Source organism: Amphiura filiformis, chromosome 9, assembly GCF_039555335.1.
Source record: "Amphiura filiformis chromosome 9, Afil_fr2py, whole genome shotgun sequence".
Lineage (NCBI taxonomy): Eukaryota > Metazoa > Echinodermata > Ophiuroidea > Amphilepidida > Amphiuridae > Amphiura > Amphiura filiformis.
In genome coordinates, this window is record NC_092636.1 from 41,810,741 (window position 1) to 41,828,423 (window position 17,683).

General features: G+C 38.0%; 2 protein-coding genes across 4 annotated transcripts; both read right to left on the minus strand.

Moving 5' to 3' along the window:
- Positions 1-1,932: 1,932 nt before the first annotated feature.
- Positions 1,933-10,132, minus strand: LOC140161008 (UPF0462 protein C4orf33 homolog). 3 transcript variants are annotated; one of them, XM_072184383.1, is made up of 6 exons: positions 10,021-10,132; positions 6,447-6,661; positions 4,940-4,997; positions 4,432-4,492; positions 3,169-3,365; positions 1,933-2,722 (listed from the first exon to the last, which is right to left on the minus strand). In XM_072184383.1, exons 2-6 carry the CDS (start codon positions 6,637-6,639, stop codon positions 2,635-2,637), a joined length of 597 nt encoding a protein of 198 aa, XP_072040484.1. In that variant the 5' UTR covers positions 6,640-6,661; positions 10,021-10,132; the 3' UTR covers positions 1,933-2,634. The 3 variants fall into 3 exon arrangements, with proteins under 3 accessions (XP_072040484.1, XP_072040483.1, XP_072040482.1); XM_072184382.1 differs by lacking the exon at positions 10,021-10,132 and adding an exon at positions 7,600-8,007; XM_072184381.1 differs by lacking the exon at positions 10,021-10,132 and adding an exon at positions 7,428-8,007.
- On the minus strand, positions 10,075-14,760 carry LOC140160080 (UPF0462 protein C4orf33 homolog). The gene is made up of 5 exons (XM_072183351.1): positions 14,673-14,760; positions 13,300-13,357; positions 11,826-11,886; positions 11,349-11,545; positions 10,075-10,162 (listed from the first exon to the last, which is right to left on the minus strand). The coding sequence occupies exons 1-5, from the start codon at positions 14,758-14,760 to the stop codon at positions 10,075-10,077; spliced, it is 492 nt and encodes a 163-aa protein (XP_072039452.1).
- Positions 14,761-17,683: the final 2,923 nt, after the last annotated feature.

Sequence of the window (17,683 nt, forward strand, 5' to 3'; positions counted from 1 at the left end):
ATTGAGATAAAGGCATATGGAGTTTAAAACAATAAAATACATAAGAAAATAGAAATCACAAAACTTCATCACTTTCGAACCAAGTATACTAGACCTCTGATGTTTCCAGTATATGATAGCCTAACGTTTGTATTAGGTGCTAATTATAGTAACTTTTTTTTTTTACAAATGCTTCCTTTGGCCTTTATGGACCTGGGGTCCATTTCACTAAACTTTACGAAGCTTCGTAAGTCTCGAAATCGTTCGTAACTTACGACGAGTCGTAAGTTTCATTTCACTAAACTCACTTACTTAACGGTACCCTTCGTAAGTAATAGGATTTACTACAGGAACCCTTCGTGAAAGTTACGTCTAGTATTGGGTATTCGTAACTTTACGAACGGTTACTGGAGTTATGAAGGGTTAAAAGTTTAGTGAAATGGACCCCAGATCATGTCACATATTGTAATATATGTGGTGAAATGTTATGGTGTATAAATTATGTATTCTATCCACCCTATGGTGGTTGTATATAAGTAAAGTGGACATATTTTAGGGGCCAAGTTCAATGTGAAATGAACATGGCCTCAACCTTATGATAAAATATTTTGCAGATTTTGTTTTACAAATTAAAGCCATATTATAACATTTTCATCCAAAATAGATTAGCATTTCTTTGCCATACAATGTTAGCTTTTACTGTCAAAAAATACCCCTTTTATTTTTGAGACGAACAACTAAGGCAAAGCAAAGTAAATTTGAATTTACTACCAGCGCTGATGTCGTCAATACGTATCACTCCTTCAGTCGTGTTATTGTGCAATCCTTTGTTGTGTAGATCACTGTCCTCCATGCCATGTACGTACTGTGTTATGAACATCGTGTATGTGTTCAACTAATAATTCTATCATAATAATAAAATGCTGGTTCCTGCGTTTTATTCAAAATCTTGGATTTTGACAAAACTACAGCACCTAGAGTCTTGATTTTTGCAAGGTATGTTGGTCCCGGGATGTTGGTTTAATAAAGAACAATATATTAAATTGTGTAAAAAAAGAATTTCGAAAAATATTGAAGGCAAATGTTATAATATGGCTTTAAGTGTAATGCTAACGGTCTAGCACATATTATTTTTCACAACTTCCTATGCACACGCTTGACGTCACATGTGTATACATGATGGCTAAAGCATTAAAGGAACCTTGCAACAGATTATAGTTCAATTCTAACACCTCTGGTTGAGATATCAACTGAAGACCAAAATTGCATGTAAATGATCAATTGTATAAGGGAACAAACAAAAAGATTGATGATGTCCTATAAATGAAACTAGATTTGTTAGGGAGGGAGGGGTTTAATAATGTTGATACGTGTCTCCTTATATTGTGACCACCTTCTGGTTTAGTTACAGATGGGGAGGGAGGGAGTCAGCTATAAAACTGAACTAGTTTTGTTTATAGGATGTCATCGATCTTTTGGTTTGTTCCCTAGGTTAGGTGTAAAGGGTTGTAAATATTATCCATTGTGATGCAATTGGGCTATACCAGTTGAAATCCATATCCATATCCACTCCCTATGCAAGACATAACCTTAATCTTCCACACAGGGAGTGTGAATTCTAAATGGAAGTGCCTATTGGAATTCATACCCCCTGTATGGAACATTAAGGTCATGTCTTCCAGAGGGTGTATGGATTTCAACTGGAATTTAATCTTCCACACAGGGAGTGTGAATTCTAAATGGAAGTGCCTATTGGAATTCATACCCCCTGTATGGAACATTAAGATCATGTCTTCCAGAGGATGTATGGATTTCAACTGGAATTGCCCAATATTATTTGATGACGATGAAATATTATTCATAATGATACAGGAACAAACTAAATTTTCTGATTCTTTATACAATTTTTATTGAACTGTACAAAAATACTGTATTATCAATTTATTACTTGGGCGATGTAACAGGTTGACATACATTCAGATAGGTCGGTCGACTAGGATTTTTTGTGGGGGCTAAAATAACCCTATAATATCACTGAAGAAAATAAAAACGCTGATTTTACAATTTTGGTCAAATTTGCTAAATATCTCCCAAAATTGCAAAATCTTTGTCGGTCAGGCCTGTAAAACGTTGTCTTTTTTTGTCGCCCTATATCATTTATAGCCTAAACAATATGTACATAGAATAATGGTCATATTTACTACTCTTGCAATTTTCATAAAATAAAAGGACTCCTCTCCTTAGAAGAACAAATTTGAGTCTCTTCGCCTTTTCCATGTCAAAAGAATGTATAGAATTTGACCTGATTAGCGCACCAGGTGCTTAAGGAAGTCAGTTTAATGGGCCACTTAAAGGACCATCCATAGCCAGGGCAAAAAGCAGAATTTTGGACAACTATCCAGTTACCAGGATAGGAATTATATTCTTTTCAGCCATTGATAAATTCCTTGTAACTCGGTAACCAGATCCGATTTTGTAAACTGCCAGAAAATGATGTAAAAAAAACTTCTAATTGAAAATTGCTGACATGTGCCTCATTCCCATTGATCATATCACATTTTTATTAATCAAAAATCGACTATGACATAGTCTAGTCAAGTGATAAAGATTTAGAGTATTTTTAGGGCAAGGTTCAGGTGGTTGCATGCCTATCATCTACTCTACTTCACTCCATAGCTTGGATTGATAGGTATCCGGTAGTAGAACGTTGTAATCTACTGTCTTGAAGTACTTTAAATTATGGCTGTAAAAAATAAGAAAAAACAAGAATTATATCATTATCAGTTACAGCGAAGTATGCAAGACGTACTGTGTAGTGGGATACTTTGGCTGGGTTAAATTTTCGCTATTTTATCAATTCTGGTAGATACAATAACAACTACACCATGTTTGTGTATCGCTTAAATCAAAACACTCAACAAATTGCATAATTGATGATGGCATATTTGTTACCCTAAATGACATAACTAAACATTTCATTCCCTAAAATTGCATAATCATTTCCCTCTAAATTGCATTACATCACTTTTTGAATCATTGATTGTAAGAAATAGACCCTACATGTTGATATGGCCAAAAATGTTGATGCTGCTGTTATGCATAAAATCCTAAACCTAGTGCTGTTCTCGAAGGTAAACGAGTCACTTGACTTAAACATACATGTATTTAAAAAATAAATAAAAAACTTACAAATCTGGCTTTTCATGTTCTCCCGATGGTGCTGGGAATAGCGCCTCATACTGTCTGTTCTTGTCTAAGCCATGCATAGCGTATGCATTGAAACGGCTCATTTTAGGAGGAAAATATTCTAGCGGTATCTCTGCTATGCCTTGCCATGTCTTGTCTTCTGCATTGATTTTGGTTTTGAATTCTATTGGCAGCTTGGTCTGTGGAAGAGATAATCAAAGACAAATCAGTATCTGTATAAGAAACTAATTTGGGGTTTGGGCTGGGATTCGTAAAAACTAACCCACAACAGTCCTGTATATACCGGAGTTTAACTTACATCTCACTACCAAACCAACATTTTTAACTTCCTTTTATGGTCCTATAACATATTAAAGATTTTGAAGGCACTTTTAGGCACAGCTAAAAACAACGGATGTGGAAATGACAGTATTAACTGAGCAGTAGATACCGGTTGTAGTCCTACTAATACATGCACATTGGATGGCCCAGGAGAAAGTTATCCCATATTTGCAAGACTATCCATGCCTTCAAGGTGAAATAAATTACATTTGTAGCTACTGATGTGATGCACATTGAACCCAGTAAATACTGTACTATAACTAATGTAAAAATATATACCTTTTGTCATCTTGCACCATGCACATTAAAGTTAACATCAGATCAATAGGGTAACAAACTTGTAAACAAGGGGCATATGGGGGAAATTCTTCATGTGGGTATTATTGGGGGGATGGGGGTTGAAATACAGATTCAATACAGATTCTGCATTAAAAGCATGTACATACGGTCAACTCATTTGGGGAGAAAGCGAGAGGGGGCTCCCACCCAGGGGCGTAGCCAGCTTTTTTGGTCGGGGGGCAAATATAATTTTGGCGGCACAGACAATTTTTGTATTTTACACTATCTTGGCCCAAGATCGGGCTGAATTTTGGTAGAAAAGGGGCTCCTTGTCCCTTTTCTATTCCTTTGCCCTCCTGATTTTTTCTTTCATTTTTTTGTCATCAGAGGGGCACTTTTTTCTTTCATTTTTTGTCAGGGGGGCACTCTGCCAGAGAATAAGATTACAGACCTGAAGTGGTGCAAGGAGATAGGGAAGAGGAGATCTCCCCTGCCCCCCCCCCCACTTGCTACACTACTGCTCCCACCCCTGCCCCTAATGGTTAATGCCACTGCATCAGAGAATAAGATTGCAGACCTGAAATATATGGTGCAAGGAGATAGGGAAGAGGAGATCTTCCCAAAGTTGGAGTTGGGTTTACTTACCTGGATGTGATTCCTCACACCATTCACCACATTCAATATCAACACAAAGTGCTGCCCATGCCTGAAAGTACAAAATCAGTAGATTATTATTTCAACAGTTGCAATAGCAGGGTTTAAATTTCAAGTTGCTTTATCTTTATTTTTACACATATTTATGACTGTGGGTTTCAACTGGTATAAAACTACCAAGCCTTTGCCCGGTTTACCTTGTAGACTGTTTTTGTCTAAAGAGTATCTGCCATTTGACCATTGATATGTGAGTAAATTGTCCCATAGGCGACGGAAAAAACCCTATGGGCTGCACTGGCGTGTCCAGGATCTAAGCTAGGCCCCCCGCACAGATTTATGCGGGGGCTTAATTGGCTAAAATTGCCAAAAACGGCTGATATTACATGATTTTTAATAAAAGCACCCAAAGCCCCCCTCGACACGCCACTGGGCTTACAGACCTTTCAAGTAGGGTCGGTCAGGCAGTCAACATTAAAAGAAAGATATCAAAGTCACTTACGGGCCAAGTATAACCTCAAGGTATTTGCTATTTTCTCCCAAGAAGAATGCTTCTACAACTGAAAATAAAAACAAAAAAAATTATGTTAAAATTTCAGCTGCTGCAACCAAGGGAAGGGGGGGGGGGGTTCTTGACTTTGGTTCAAACCATACCCCAAAAATATGCTAAATTTAACAAAAAAGAGACACCAAAAATAAACACATATTTTATTGTTCCTGTTCAAAATTACACAAAATTTGCCCAATTCTGGAAAATTGTCTCAAATTTCTATCCTATCTCAAAACCAATTTTCTGAAAAATTGCAACCAAAGGTTATACTAAAAGGCTGAAAATACACCCAAATATGCTGCACATCCCCATAACCCATTTTCCACTAAGAATCTGGAGCTGCAACAAATTATCTACTATCGGTCTTCTGCCCGGTTGCCATCTTCTTGGTCCAGTGAGTCATGTCCACTGAACTCTCTGACTTTTAATGATAAAGAATTCCACTCGTAGGCACTGTTATTAAAATCAAGACCTGCCTGTTGGATAATTCCATCAGTCCATACAAGTTTTGTCTGAATGTCTTCAAAATGACAAAAGCGTGACAGTTTGATACCTGTCCGATGGCAACCCCTTTGAAAGCCTATTGTGCAATACCGTAAAGGTTTGCCTAATTGCACTATTGGCTTGATAAAGTGGAATTTTTAGGCACAATCTAAAAGTGCCCTCCTGTAAAATTCAAATTCCCAATAATAAGTGCAAGGAACGTTTATTCTTGTTGGGATTTCAGAGGAGGTAGCTCTCTATTTGCACATGAAATTTAACACAAGGCAAAGGAGCCGAAGTGCGTCATTAGGCGAATCTTTATGGTATACCGTATTGTTTGTAATAAACGCTCCCCCTCTAATAAACGCCCCCCTCCAATTTTTCTGTGAAAAATTGACAAATATGCAAACATTTCCATGCCATATCGTGTAGGTATAAGCTTAAAACTTGAATCAGTCATGTCAGTCACGATCACTAAATTGCATGGACAAAACCTATCATGACTCAACTCCCATCCATTTCATTGCCTAATTATGGTAGAATTTCACTAATTCCATGCACTTACAGGTGTAATTTTGTTGTATTTCCCATGAAAATATTATTTTCTGTGGGCGCCGCCATCATGTATAGTCGTAAATCCCTTCTTTTAACAGGAGCACCATCGGGAAATTGAACCTAATTTTTAAGCATTTTTCACTGACAATTCACTTCCAATAAACGCTCCCCTTTTGGAAAAATGCAACGCCCCCGGGGCGTTTATTACAAACAATACGGTATATAACCAATTGGGAATATTTTGGTAGCTTCGGTGTTTGTATGTCAGGCGAACTTAATTCAGGTCACTTTCACATAGACCAAGCAATGGCCTTGATATAAAACCAACCCCATATGACAGCAGTGTGACTTTGATACAAATTGTACCGGGTGGTTCCCATCAAACATATTTGAACCAAAATTCTCAATCATTTTCACCAACCTTCATATTGCCAAAGTTCCACAAATGGTTTTCCTGGTTCCCCTCCTGGATTCCCTGGATCATTAAAGAATGGTGCAGTAACTTCCATGGTGATTGAGTCGGCATTGCCGGACCTGGAGAGAGTTATCATGATGGGATCATGTCCTGTTGGGCTGCCGTCCCATTCCTGTGTTATTTCAAATGTTAAAGTCATACTGGGCGGCGGGTTAGGAGCTCTGTCAACAAAATTGAATGAGAATTAGTTAAGAATGGTGTTCCACAAGGATACATTTTGGGTCCACTACTGTTTCTTTTTAATGTAAATGATATGATTTATTGGCAAAGTAACTTGAAGCCTCAAAGAAAAACTTGACAAATAATTGCTCATAATAATACGTACAGGTACGCAGTGACTTTCAGGCATTTGGTACAAGGCCTGCCATATTTCCAACACTGCTTAGTTAGGATTAACAATTTTAATCTTTCCCCAGCTGAGAATAAACTTTGTAAAAACAAAACAAAACAAAAACAAAAACAGTGCATCTGAACGGATTCAAACTGGCAACCTTTGTATGACTAGCACGACACACAAGGCATGTTGGAGCAGAGCATGGGGATGAAATAATTATAATTTACTATTATATGTATATCAACTTTTGTGTATTTTTTGCTAAAATATGCAGGGTTCTTATGTCTTTTACTAGGAAAATAATTAATTCAACCAATACCTACAGATTTCAATCTTCTGCTCTGCTCCAATATCTTTCTATAGATCAATTGGTTAGAGCATAGTCATACAAAGATTGCTGGTTCAAATCCGGTCAGATGCACTGGGATTTTTTTTTCAACATGGGGACGGATTAAAAGTTGGTTCAGTCGGATGGCTTCTAAGCATTCTTTGGTTACCAACCCATATAGTTACAAATAAGTTAACACAACTTGAATGCACAATAATGAATCATTGTTTATTTACTTTAAATTCCATGATTATAATATTCTAACCTTGCCATTTTTGCTGATCCTGATGACAAAATCCTTGACCAAATGATAACAAGTATTACCCAGACAATTAATAGTGCTGTGAAGATTTTAAAACATTTTAAGTCCATTCCAGTAGCATAGAGCTAGTATAATTTACTATTCAAAATGGTTACAAAGTTTTTGTATGTCTAACCTTTCCATGCTTGAAGGTGCTGTGTAGTCAGTATCGCTGGACCAAATGACAAATGAATCATGTATGCAATAATTGATAGTGCTGGTGGGACAACAGCTTTATCAGTGATGTGTGCACTAGTGTACACCAATATTGGTTTGGGACCATAGGAATAACCATCATTACAAAAGCTTTGGGCTGGCTCATAGGTTAAGTACCGTATGCAGTGCAAAGTCTGATCATTTTGCTAGTATGTAAATACTAGTACATTTTACTGGGTCAACGTAGCTTGGGGTCAATGTATTATACCGATGTAGCTCTTAATGCTGTTTGGTTGCATAGGTAGGGGGGGGGGCTTGAGGTATAGGGGAAAGCCAGTAGTGTAGCCAGGGGGTGCAGCTGCTATGGATCATCTTGCCCCCTCTTCTCTCCTTAGGGATGCTGGCTGCTACTGTGATATTTTTAGACTAAGTTTGCCGATTTCTTCAATTTTTCCCCCCTCCCCTGACATGTCACATTGGCCCCTTTCCCCCTGGAAAAATCCCAAGGTCACATAAACAGCTTGGTTACAAAATTTCACAAATGATCAGAAATTGGGAAATTTTAAATTGAGCCCCCCCCCCAAAGGTCAGGTCTTGTTACGCCACTGTACCTGGGCAAAAATAATTTTAATTACTTGTAACGAATGGGAGGAATATGGTACTATAACCCACTTCTAGGTGTTAAAATGTTCCTTGATTCATGTAGAATAAGATGATAATGATATGTCAATTTTGGTCTGTGACCATCAGCCTCATTTGCTGACGTTGGGTCACAATTATGTATTTTGTTTAGTATGGACTTACTCCCCATTCCAGAAAAATACAGCTTTAATTTTTGGGGATTAAAAAATATTATCAAGTTCTGCCAAATGACACGGTTCAATCCTAATCATAGATTTAGTACTAACTGGAAATGAAAGACAAATTTAACTATTTTACTATTAAAATTTCTTGAAAAAAGGAAACATGCTTTTTCAGCACTTTTTATGACAATCGAGTCACAAAAATCAAAGACTTGGACAAGTCTAAGCATTCAAAATGTTGAGTATATGCCGAAGTTTTGCTCTGTTTACTTGTTTGTGTTAAATGATTGGTTATAAGAATGAAACATGTCTTTTCAACAAATTAGAATGCATAAACTGAAATTAGTCTTAGTACATGTCTTTGGGCTTGATTGTCACAGCATACGAAAAGCACCCTAAAAATGCATGTTTTTGGCCCTTATTTTCAAAAATTGACCAAACATTATAAGTTGACTTTGATTGCCAGTTAGAACTAACTAAAGGATTAGGATTTAGCTATGTTTTATGCGGCAAAACAGGATAATATATTTTTAATCCCCCAAAATAAAGTGCTGCATTTTTCTGGAATGGGGAGTAGGGATCAGTGCAGTGACTGCTAACAGGGATGCCAGTGGCCTGAAGTGACTTAAGGAAAAGCCTGGAAAAATTATGCAAATTTGGGCTATAAAGTCTCAGATCAGGCTGAAAATAAATAAAAGTGTGGACATTTGGAGTAACAAAAAGTTGGAAATAGGCAATTGCCCCGGGCAATTGCCTAAAAACTGGCATCCCAGTGCTTATAATCGAGCCTATGCTAGATTTAACATTTGGGTTGATGCATAATGCATTGTGGTGATTAAATGTCACCCATACTGGAAATAAGTTGCACAATCTGATTTTTCTTTTCACTTTTCTTTTATTAAATCTGTACAAAAATACTCTTTAACTCTATTATAAATTGAAATACTCTTTAACTGTATTATAAATTGATAGTACTTACTCATAGTTATTTCCAGAATGAACAATATGTACATACAATTATACAACAATGGTGAAATTTACCACTCCTTACCACTTTTCTTGAAATAAAATGATTCGTGAGAAGTGAAAAGTTAAGTCTCTCTCCCCTTGTTTTCTCTGTTTGTCTCGTCTCAAGTTGAAAGTAACGCCATGTTTGATTTTGCAGTGGCAGATTTGAATCATGCACGCTAACCTAATCTTGCGGAGTGTATAGACATGTGTAGAAGGGCAATTTGTCCCTACGCTGGCGACGCAACCACGCAAATGCACCAATTTGAATCTGCCGCAAAATCCAACACTGCGTTATTCTCAACTTGAGACGAGACACACTATAATGAGGTACAATCAAGGAGCACCGACTTTGTCTTGTTTTTGTGTGTTGCTCATGTGGGCCAAAGAAGTTTACCTCCAAATTACTTTGTTATGTGCCTGGCAAACTTTGATTCAAAGCGTGTGATTGTTGCATTCTGCATATTGTCAATGCCACATTTGCAGTAGCGGTTAGTAGCTAGATTACAGCCTGATGGAATATCATATGCTACCATGTCATAAGGTGACAAAAGCAGTCAAATTAAAACCACTTTGGAATCCCATCTCACCACGATCTAGTTTGCTTCACTCCACAGTTTGGATTGGTAGGTCATCACCATCGTCTACTTGACTTCACTCCATAGTTTAGATTGGTAGTTGTCCGGTAGAAGAACATTGTAATCTACTGTCTTGAAGTACTGTAATCTATGGCTGTAAAAATTAGAATAAACAGAGAAATATTTCACTATTACATCACATCACATCACATCACATTTTTAAGCGCCTTTACCGCTGGATACAAAGCACAATAAAAAAAAAACCAAAGAAGCAAAAACCAAGAGAAACTAAACATAGGAAATCAAAAGATAAGTTTTGAGAGCAGATTTGAAGGTTTCAACTGTTGGAGAATTATGGATATGATTTGGGAGATTATACCAAGCTCTGGGGCCAGCCACTGAGAAGACCCCGTCTCCAGCACATTTATATGTCTAAGGGCACATTCTTCCAATGTTTTGTCATCCTAAAGCAGAAATTTGTGGCAAAGGAAGGGATTTCACCATCATTGACCCCCGGTCCCCGCATTCCGTGCATCCGCGGGTATTCATGCTTGTCGGTGAACTTTAAAAACACCCCCTTTTGCATCTCATTTCGCAAAGTTTTTAGGAGAAAAACACCCCTTTTTTTAGCGATTTCGCGAATTATTTGCCCTTCGACAATACCCCTATTTTCGCTAAAACGCAAACGAAATTTCAAATATACCCTTTTCTGTCAGAAACGCTAGGCTGCTCGATGAAAATACCCTTTTATTTTCAATTTCGCGAAACACGTGGTTTGAAAAAACACCCCTTTTTTGTGTGTTTCGCGAATCGCGTTTCTTCATCTGAAAACACCCCTTATTTCGCGAAATATTTGACGAGCATGAATACCCGCGGATGCACAGAGTGCGGGGACCGGGCATTGACCATGCAGACACAATTTCAGGCTCCTTGGCGGTTGGTATTTTTAAATGAAGTAGATCAGTGTTTAAATGTAGATATTTATTCCGCCGTCATTAGAATATGTCGGAACCACGTTTGCAGCCTACAATTGGCGCAGGGTTCATCAGTACAACGACTGTGACAACCTCTAACAGCTTCCCATAGCACCTGGGTGGGGTGAGGCAAGCGAGGCAAAGCGCCTTGCCCAAGGGCGCAACACGATGGTGGGACGGGGACTCGAACCCATGCACATCAAGCAAGCTCTCAGATTATGAGTCCAAGGCCGTAACCACCGTGCCCTACAGATGAAGGTTTATAATGGCCTGCTTGAGGCTCTACTAAAGATTTATCCCCAGAGGTAGGCCTACAATGTATCCGAGTCACACAAACATAATTACTTAAAATCACCAAAAACTTACAATTCTGGCTTTTCATATTCTCCTGATGGTGCTGGGAATAGCGCCTCGTAGTGTCTCTTCTTGTCAGAGCCATGCATAGCGAATGCATTGAATCGGTTTGTTTTAGGTGGTAGATGATCTAGTGGTATCTCTGCTATGCCTTGCCATGTCTTGTCTTCTGCATTTATCTTGGCTTTGAATTCTAAGGGCAGCTTTGTCTGCGGAAGAGATGGTCAAATTAGTGGACATGTACATTATGTAAGGATGGCGGGGGGAGCTAGGTGGGTTTTTTTTATAGGTATTTAGTGGTATTTCAGTCTTAATGGTCTTAATGTCTACTGAATTGGTGTTGGTTTGGAATTCTATGAAAGCTTCATGGTTTGTGGAAGATAAAGTAGGCCCTACAGTCATAATTAATTGACAATTCTTTACACTGACCCACAAATTCAAAATAAAAAAAGAAGCTGAACAATGAACATGTTGGAGGGCATAACTTACTTTGATTATATTCCTGACACCATTCACCTGGTTCAATATCAATGCAAGTTGTTGTCCATGCCTGAAAGACCAGAGTTGGAAGATTAGTATCTGAACAACTGAAATATAACAGGAATGATTATTCTTTGAACAAGTTCATCTGGATTGTTGTTAAAATGGTTTTGAAGGAATGATTATTGATTATCACCGGAGTTAAAATTTCAAGTTGCTTTGTTTGACAAAGAGCTATCATTCTGTACTTTAAAGAGTTGAAGTCTTAAAGTTAAACAGTTAACAGGTAAAGTCTTGAACAGTTAACAGTCTATAATACTGAATTTATTAATTCGTTTTAAACAATTCATTGATGTTAGCACTGGTAGTAGCCATTACTGCCAGTAGACAGGAAGTCTAGAAAGGTGACCTCAATGCTGTGGGTGGTCTTCCTGTGCTTTTGAATGGGACAACAGTAACCTTGGCCAATTTTTAGACCAACATTTTGGATTTTTCAGATTTTTTTGTAAGTTTGTGTCGGTAAATATTTTTTAAATTAAGTTTTTCATAACATATTAAAAAGGCAGAGACCACTGCTGTATAATAAATTAGCTGGGTAAGTTTTGAGTAAGGCCAAAAAAAAAGATTGTTTGCTTGTCCTCCAGCGACCGACCGTAATTTACCACCCGAGTTTAAAAATAAAAAAGTTTTTAAAAACTTTTACCGACCGACCGACCCATATTTGTGACTGTGCGAATTTTTTTTAATTTTTAGTACTACTTTTCAACAAAAACTGTATTAAAGTTTTATTTGACCGGGTTTGCAGCATTCTAATTAATTCCACACTATTTGAGGTATACAACGGTAATGTGGATAATGTGGAGTTCAAAGGAATAGTTCGTTTGAGGTGTATTAAAGTGGCAGAAAGTAAGACAAGTGTAGGAAATGAGATCGATGATAGAGAGGGTCATGGGGTAGGAACTTGGGAGTGCAATCGAAAAAAAAAAAAAAAACGCTTCCCGACCTAACCCAACTCTGAAAAAAGTTGTGGAGGACAAGCAAACAATCTTTTTTTTTTTGCCTAACCTTGATGAAAATTAACAAAAAAGTGTCTATTCTTTTGTGTGTGTACGGTGCATCACCTGTCACTTGGTAGTCTTATATCATGTCTAATGGCGCTGCCCATGGCCACTTAATAAATTGTTTAATTCGAATTAATCAATTCGATTTATAGACTGGTTAAACAGTGTAAGTCTTGAACTCTCCTCATTTGGCTTTTACTACATGTATTCCTTCATTCCTAACATTAAAGCAGGAATTTTTAATAGAGGGGGCGCCGAGCCACCGCCGCCGCCGCTGCGGCTCGGCGCCCACACAAAGTCAGGCGCCGCTCTTCAAAAATACACAGAGTCAGGCGCCGATCTGCAAAAAATAGAGGGGGCGCGCGCCGGGGGTGCCCCCTCTAAATCAGCCCCTGTAAAGGATGTATATAGAAGTCACTTACGGGCAAAGTTGTATCTCCAGGTATTCATCATTTTTTCCCAAGAAGAAAGCTTCTACAACTGAAAATAAAAACAAGAGATGGTATCAATTATGTGAATGTTAAGCTTATGGCAGCGGTGCACTCTCGGAAATGCATACAGTAAAAGAATGCTTCTATATGCAACTGAAAATGAAAACAAGATATACAATGTATTCTGATATCGATTAAGTGAAATATATGTTAAGCTGTTAAACTTACACTAGCTTCCAGAGAAGTACAGCAGTCTTTTGCTCCGATTGTAGTGAGCGCCATACACAGAGCTTAATGTGTTCCCTTCAAGAGCACTGCTCTGCACCGACCATCCCTTTGATGCGTAATCGGCCTATCAGATTATCGGTTTGTTTTTATGATTGTCAGATGATTGAATTAGCCAATCAGAACCCCACTTTCATGTTTATGCTGTACACGCTCTCAAAATGTATAAACAAGTGATGTTCTTCTATGCCAGAGATAATAAGCTGCAACAAATTATCAACTTTTAGTGCAACCTGGTCGCATCACTCCACTATATGGACTATATTATATGCTTGTGGATGGAATTGAAAATGCTCATTTTCACTTTTGAGGAAACAAATTTAATACTTAAAGTTGACATTTTTATTTTTTATTAGTATAATAGTATATATTTAGGCATTTTGGATGTTTGGCTGACTTATTTTTCAAGCACTGCAAATGCTTGAGATCACTTTCATGTCAAGTAATATTAAGAATTTGCATAGTTGAGTTGAGATAGGACCCCAGATAACTAGGACCAACCCCATGACAGTGTAATGTGACTTTGATACAAATTGCACAGGTCCATCAAATACATTTTACCCGAGTTATTATCACTAACCTTCATATTCCCAAAGTTCCCAAAATGTTTTTTTTTTTCACAATCAGCTTTTCTTATGCTTCTAAAAGTTTTTTGCTTTCAGCGATTGGCATAATGCACACGAGCTTGTTTGCATTATTGGCTACAAAAGTACTTCACTTTCAGCTATTTGGGGCAATTGACAATCCAGCTTGTCTGCTTTTGCTTCTAAAGTATCTCGCTTTCAGCTATTTGGCATAACTCACACCAGCTTCTTGCATAAATGTTACTTTAGATTATTCATCATGAAATATTAGGATTGCTTTGCTGAAGCCTTTAGTTTGCTATATTTTATAAATTAAAATTAATTATGTATTTCATTAATGCTTGCAAATAAAACCTCGACCATGCCCAAATTAATGGCTGAGATGTGTGGCAAATAATTGGTTTGATGCGATTCCTTTTGTTTCTCTGTCTTGAGGTAATTGCACTGTTATTCAATTCCCATCAAACACATTTTAACCAAGTTATTATCACCAACCTTCATATTCCCAAAGTTCCCAAAATGGTTTTCCTGGTTCCCCTCCTGGATTCCCTGGATCATTAAAGAATGGTGCAGTAACTTCCATGGTGATTGAGTCGGCATTGCCAGACCTGAGAGAGTTATCATGATGGGATCATGTCCTGTTGGGCTGCCGTCCCATTCCTGTGTGATTTCAAATGTTAAAGTCATACTGGGTGGTGGGAAAGTAGCTCTGTAAACAAAAATAGAATGAGAAGTTTTGAATGGTGTACGTTCTACAAGGATACATATTGGGTCCACTATTGTTTCTACTTAAAGTAAATGATATACTAGTATGTCAAAATGTCACCCGACTGTCTACCAAGAAATGGCTTGACAAGCAAATGCTCATAATAATAAATTATGTGGGACCTTGGAGTGCAGAGGCTAAGGTAGCCCCCCCACCCTCAAATCAACAAATTGGTACTGCCCCCGTAGGTATTTTTTTCTATATTTTTGTTCGCTGCTCTGGGGAAGGATTACAAGTTGGTTTAGTGTGATAATACTTTATTTGATTTGATTTTGGATGGCTTGTATATAAAGCATTCTTTGGTTACCAACCCATGGTTACCAATTGAAATAACTTATGCACATAATGAATCATTGTTTGTTTACTTTAAATAATATGCTAACCTTGCCATTCTTGCTGATCCTGTTGACAAAATCCTTGACCATGAATGATAACAAGTATTACCCAGATAATTAATAGTGCTATGAAGATTTTAAAACATTTTAAGTCCATGAGCTATAGTGTAATTTATTATGATCTATTCAAAATGGTTACAAAGTTTCTGTAGCTAACCTGTCCATGCTTGATGGTGCTGTGTAGCCGGGCGGTGTAGTCGGTATCGCTGAACCAAAATGACAAATTACGTATGCAATAATTGATAGTGCTGTAAAGATATTAACAGCTTCATCAGTGATGTGTATACTTGTGTACGTGTACACCAATATTGGCTTGGCTCGTGTAAATTCAGTATAAATCTGGCAGTGCAAAGTCTGATCATTACTTTTACTAGGCCAATGTACCTTGAGGTCAATGTACTTGGGTAACACCATATACTATACCAATGTATTATAAATGCTCAATGCTGCTTCAAATGCACAGGTGTTGGGAGGTTGGTAGAGTAGACCGGCCAGTGAGCCAAGGGGCACCTGCCATGGACCCACTGGTTCAATGCTGGCCAGTTTGGTATTAGATTTTAAGGCTCTCAACCATTTTTATCAAATTTGGCTGAAATTTACCTCAACCCCTTACCCCTAACCACACTCTTTCCTTGACAAATCCTGGCTACAACACTGGGGCAGGCACATCTGAGCAGAGGGGGGAGGGGTCACTCTAATATAAAAGTGCTCACCATGCTCATTAGTGAACCTTTAAAATTCAAAATAGACCCGTGATGGCATTCAATTTGCCCAACATTTATACCCAAAATGCGGGGTAACCACTAAATTGCATAATCACTTTTTAAAAATAATGATGTGAAAAAGACTTAACAATAGGAATGTCTTGGACCCAGAGCTCATTCTTGTGAAAATTTAAAAATTATTGTCACTAATCACAAAATTCCTTGACCCAAATGCTTTGTAACACGAAAATGTAACCCTAAATTATGATATAGCCAAAATTGGACCCCTAAATGATGGCGCAGAGGTATGCTCAAACTCCTACCCTTTTTTGAATTTTTTTATTGAGGCGGTAGTGTAGTACTTTTATATTTGAGTGACCTTGTAGGTACACAAACAGCACCAGGGAGTAGATGCATGGTCATTGGTTTCCAATCCATCCCCTATTGATGCTGGGGGTGGGGGAGGGTGTGCGGTATCTGCCTCATGAAAAGCTAGCCCAGATGACAATATTGCTAAATCATTTTTGTTTCAGTTAGGTCAAACTAAGACTGGGTGTTTTTCAGTTATTCACATAAATGCATGTGTCTTCATAATTATGTAATTTTGTTAATAGGGACCAGGGGTCTGTAACTTATAATCATCTAACCAAGTCATAATGCATTGATACATGGTGATGAAATAGTAACTATACCATTTTTCTTCATGAGGTGGCAGAACTAGTGATGTCAACGCTCTGAGGCAGATGTTTCACGCGCGCATCTATGCGGCATCTTTAAGCGTGTCCATGTTTACACCAATGCTTTGAGCAAACGCTAGCGATTTGAAGCTGTGCTCAATGAAATATGCACTGACGTCACTGCCATATCAAGGTGAAAAAGGTTACACTGGAAACAACAAAATGCACAATCTATTAAACTAATCTAATAATCTCATTTAAATTTAGTATGGACTACAGGACTAGGGATCTGTGACTTATCATCTAACTTGGTGATTACATTGGGTTGATGCAGAATACATCATTATTGCTACATGGTGATGGAATATTAACTATTATACTGGAAACAACAAGTTTCACAATATAACTAATTTTGTATGGACTAGGGATCTGTGACTTCTTATTATCTTACCAGGTGATTAGTACATATAGACGAATCCAACGAGCCAAGCGATGGTCAGAATTCATTCGGCCATTACTGGGTCCCCAGCGCACCAAACTGGTGTTGTGACTGCCCAATTGGGTGGATTAAATCCACTTAAAAATCAATGTTATATTGTATTGTGTTGTAAACTTTCATCATTCTTTTGTCTACATGTAACACGGGTGATGGAATGCAGTTTAAAATTCCCGCCAAGGATGCCTCATTTCACATTTCTGGTGGAATAGACTCAGCAGGGACCCAGCTATGGCTGACATTGAGGTGTAGGAATGCACGAAATTGGATTCATCTATTGGGTTGATGCATAATGCACGTTGGGGGCACGTTGGCGCAGCGGTACGGGCTCTGCCTTGTAATCGGTGGATTGCGACTTCGAGCCCGGCGGTGCCATCGTGTTGTGCTCTTGGGCAAGGTGCTTTACCTTACTTGCCTCTCTCTACCCAGGGGTGAAATAGGGAGCTGTTATGAATATCGTCCATGAGC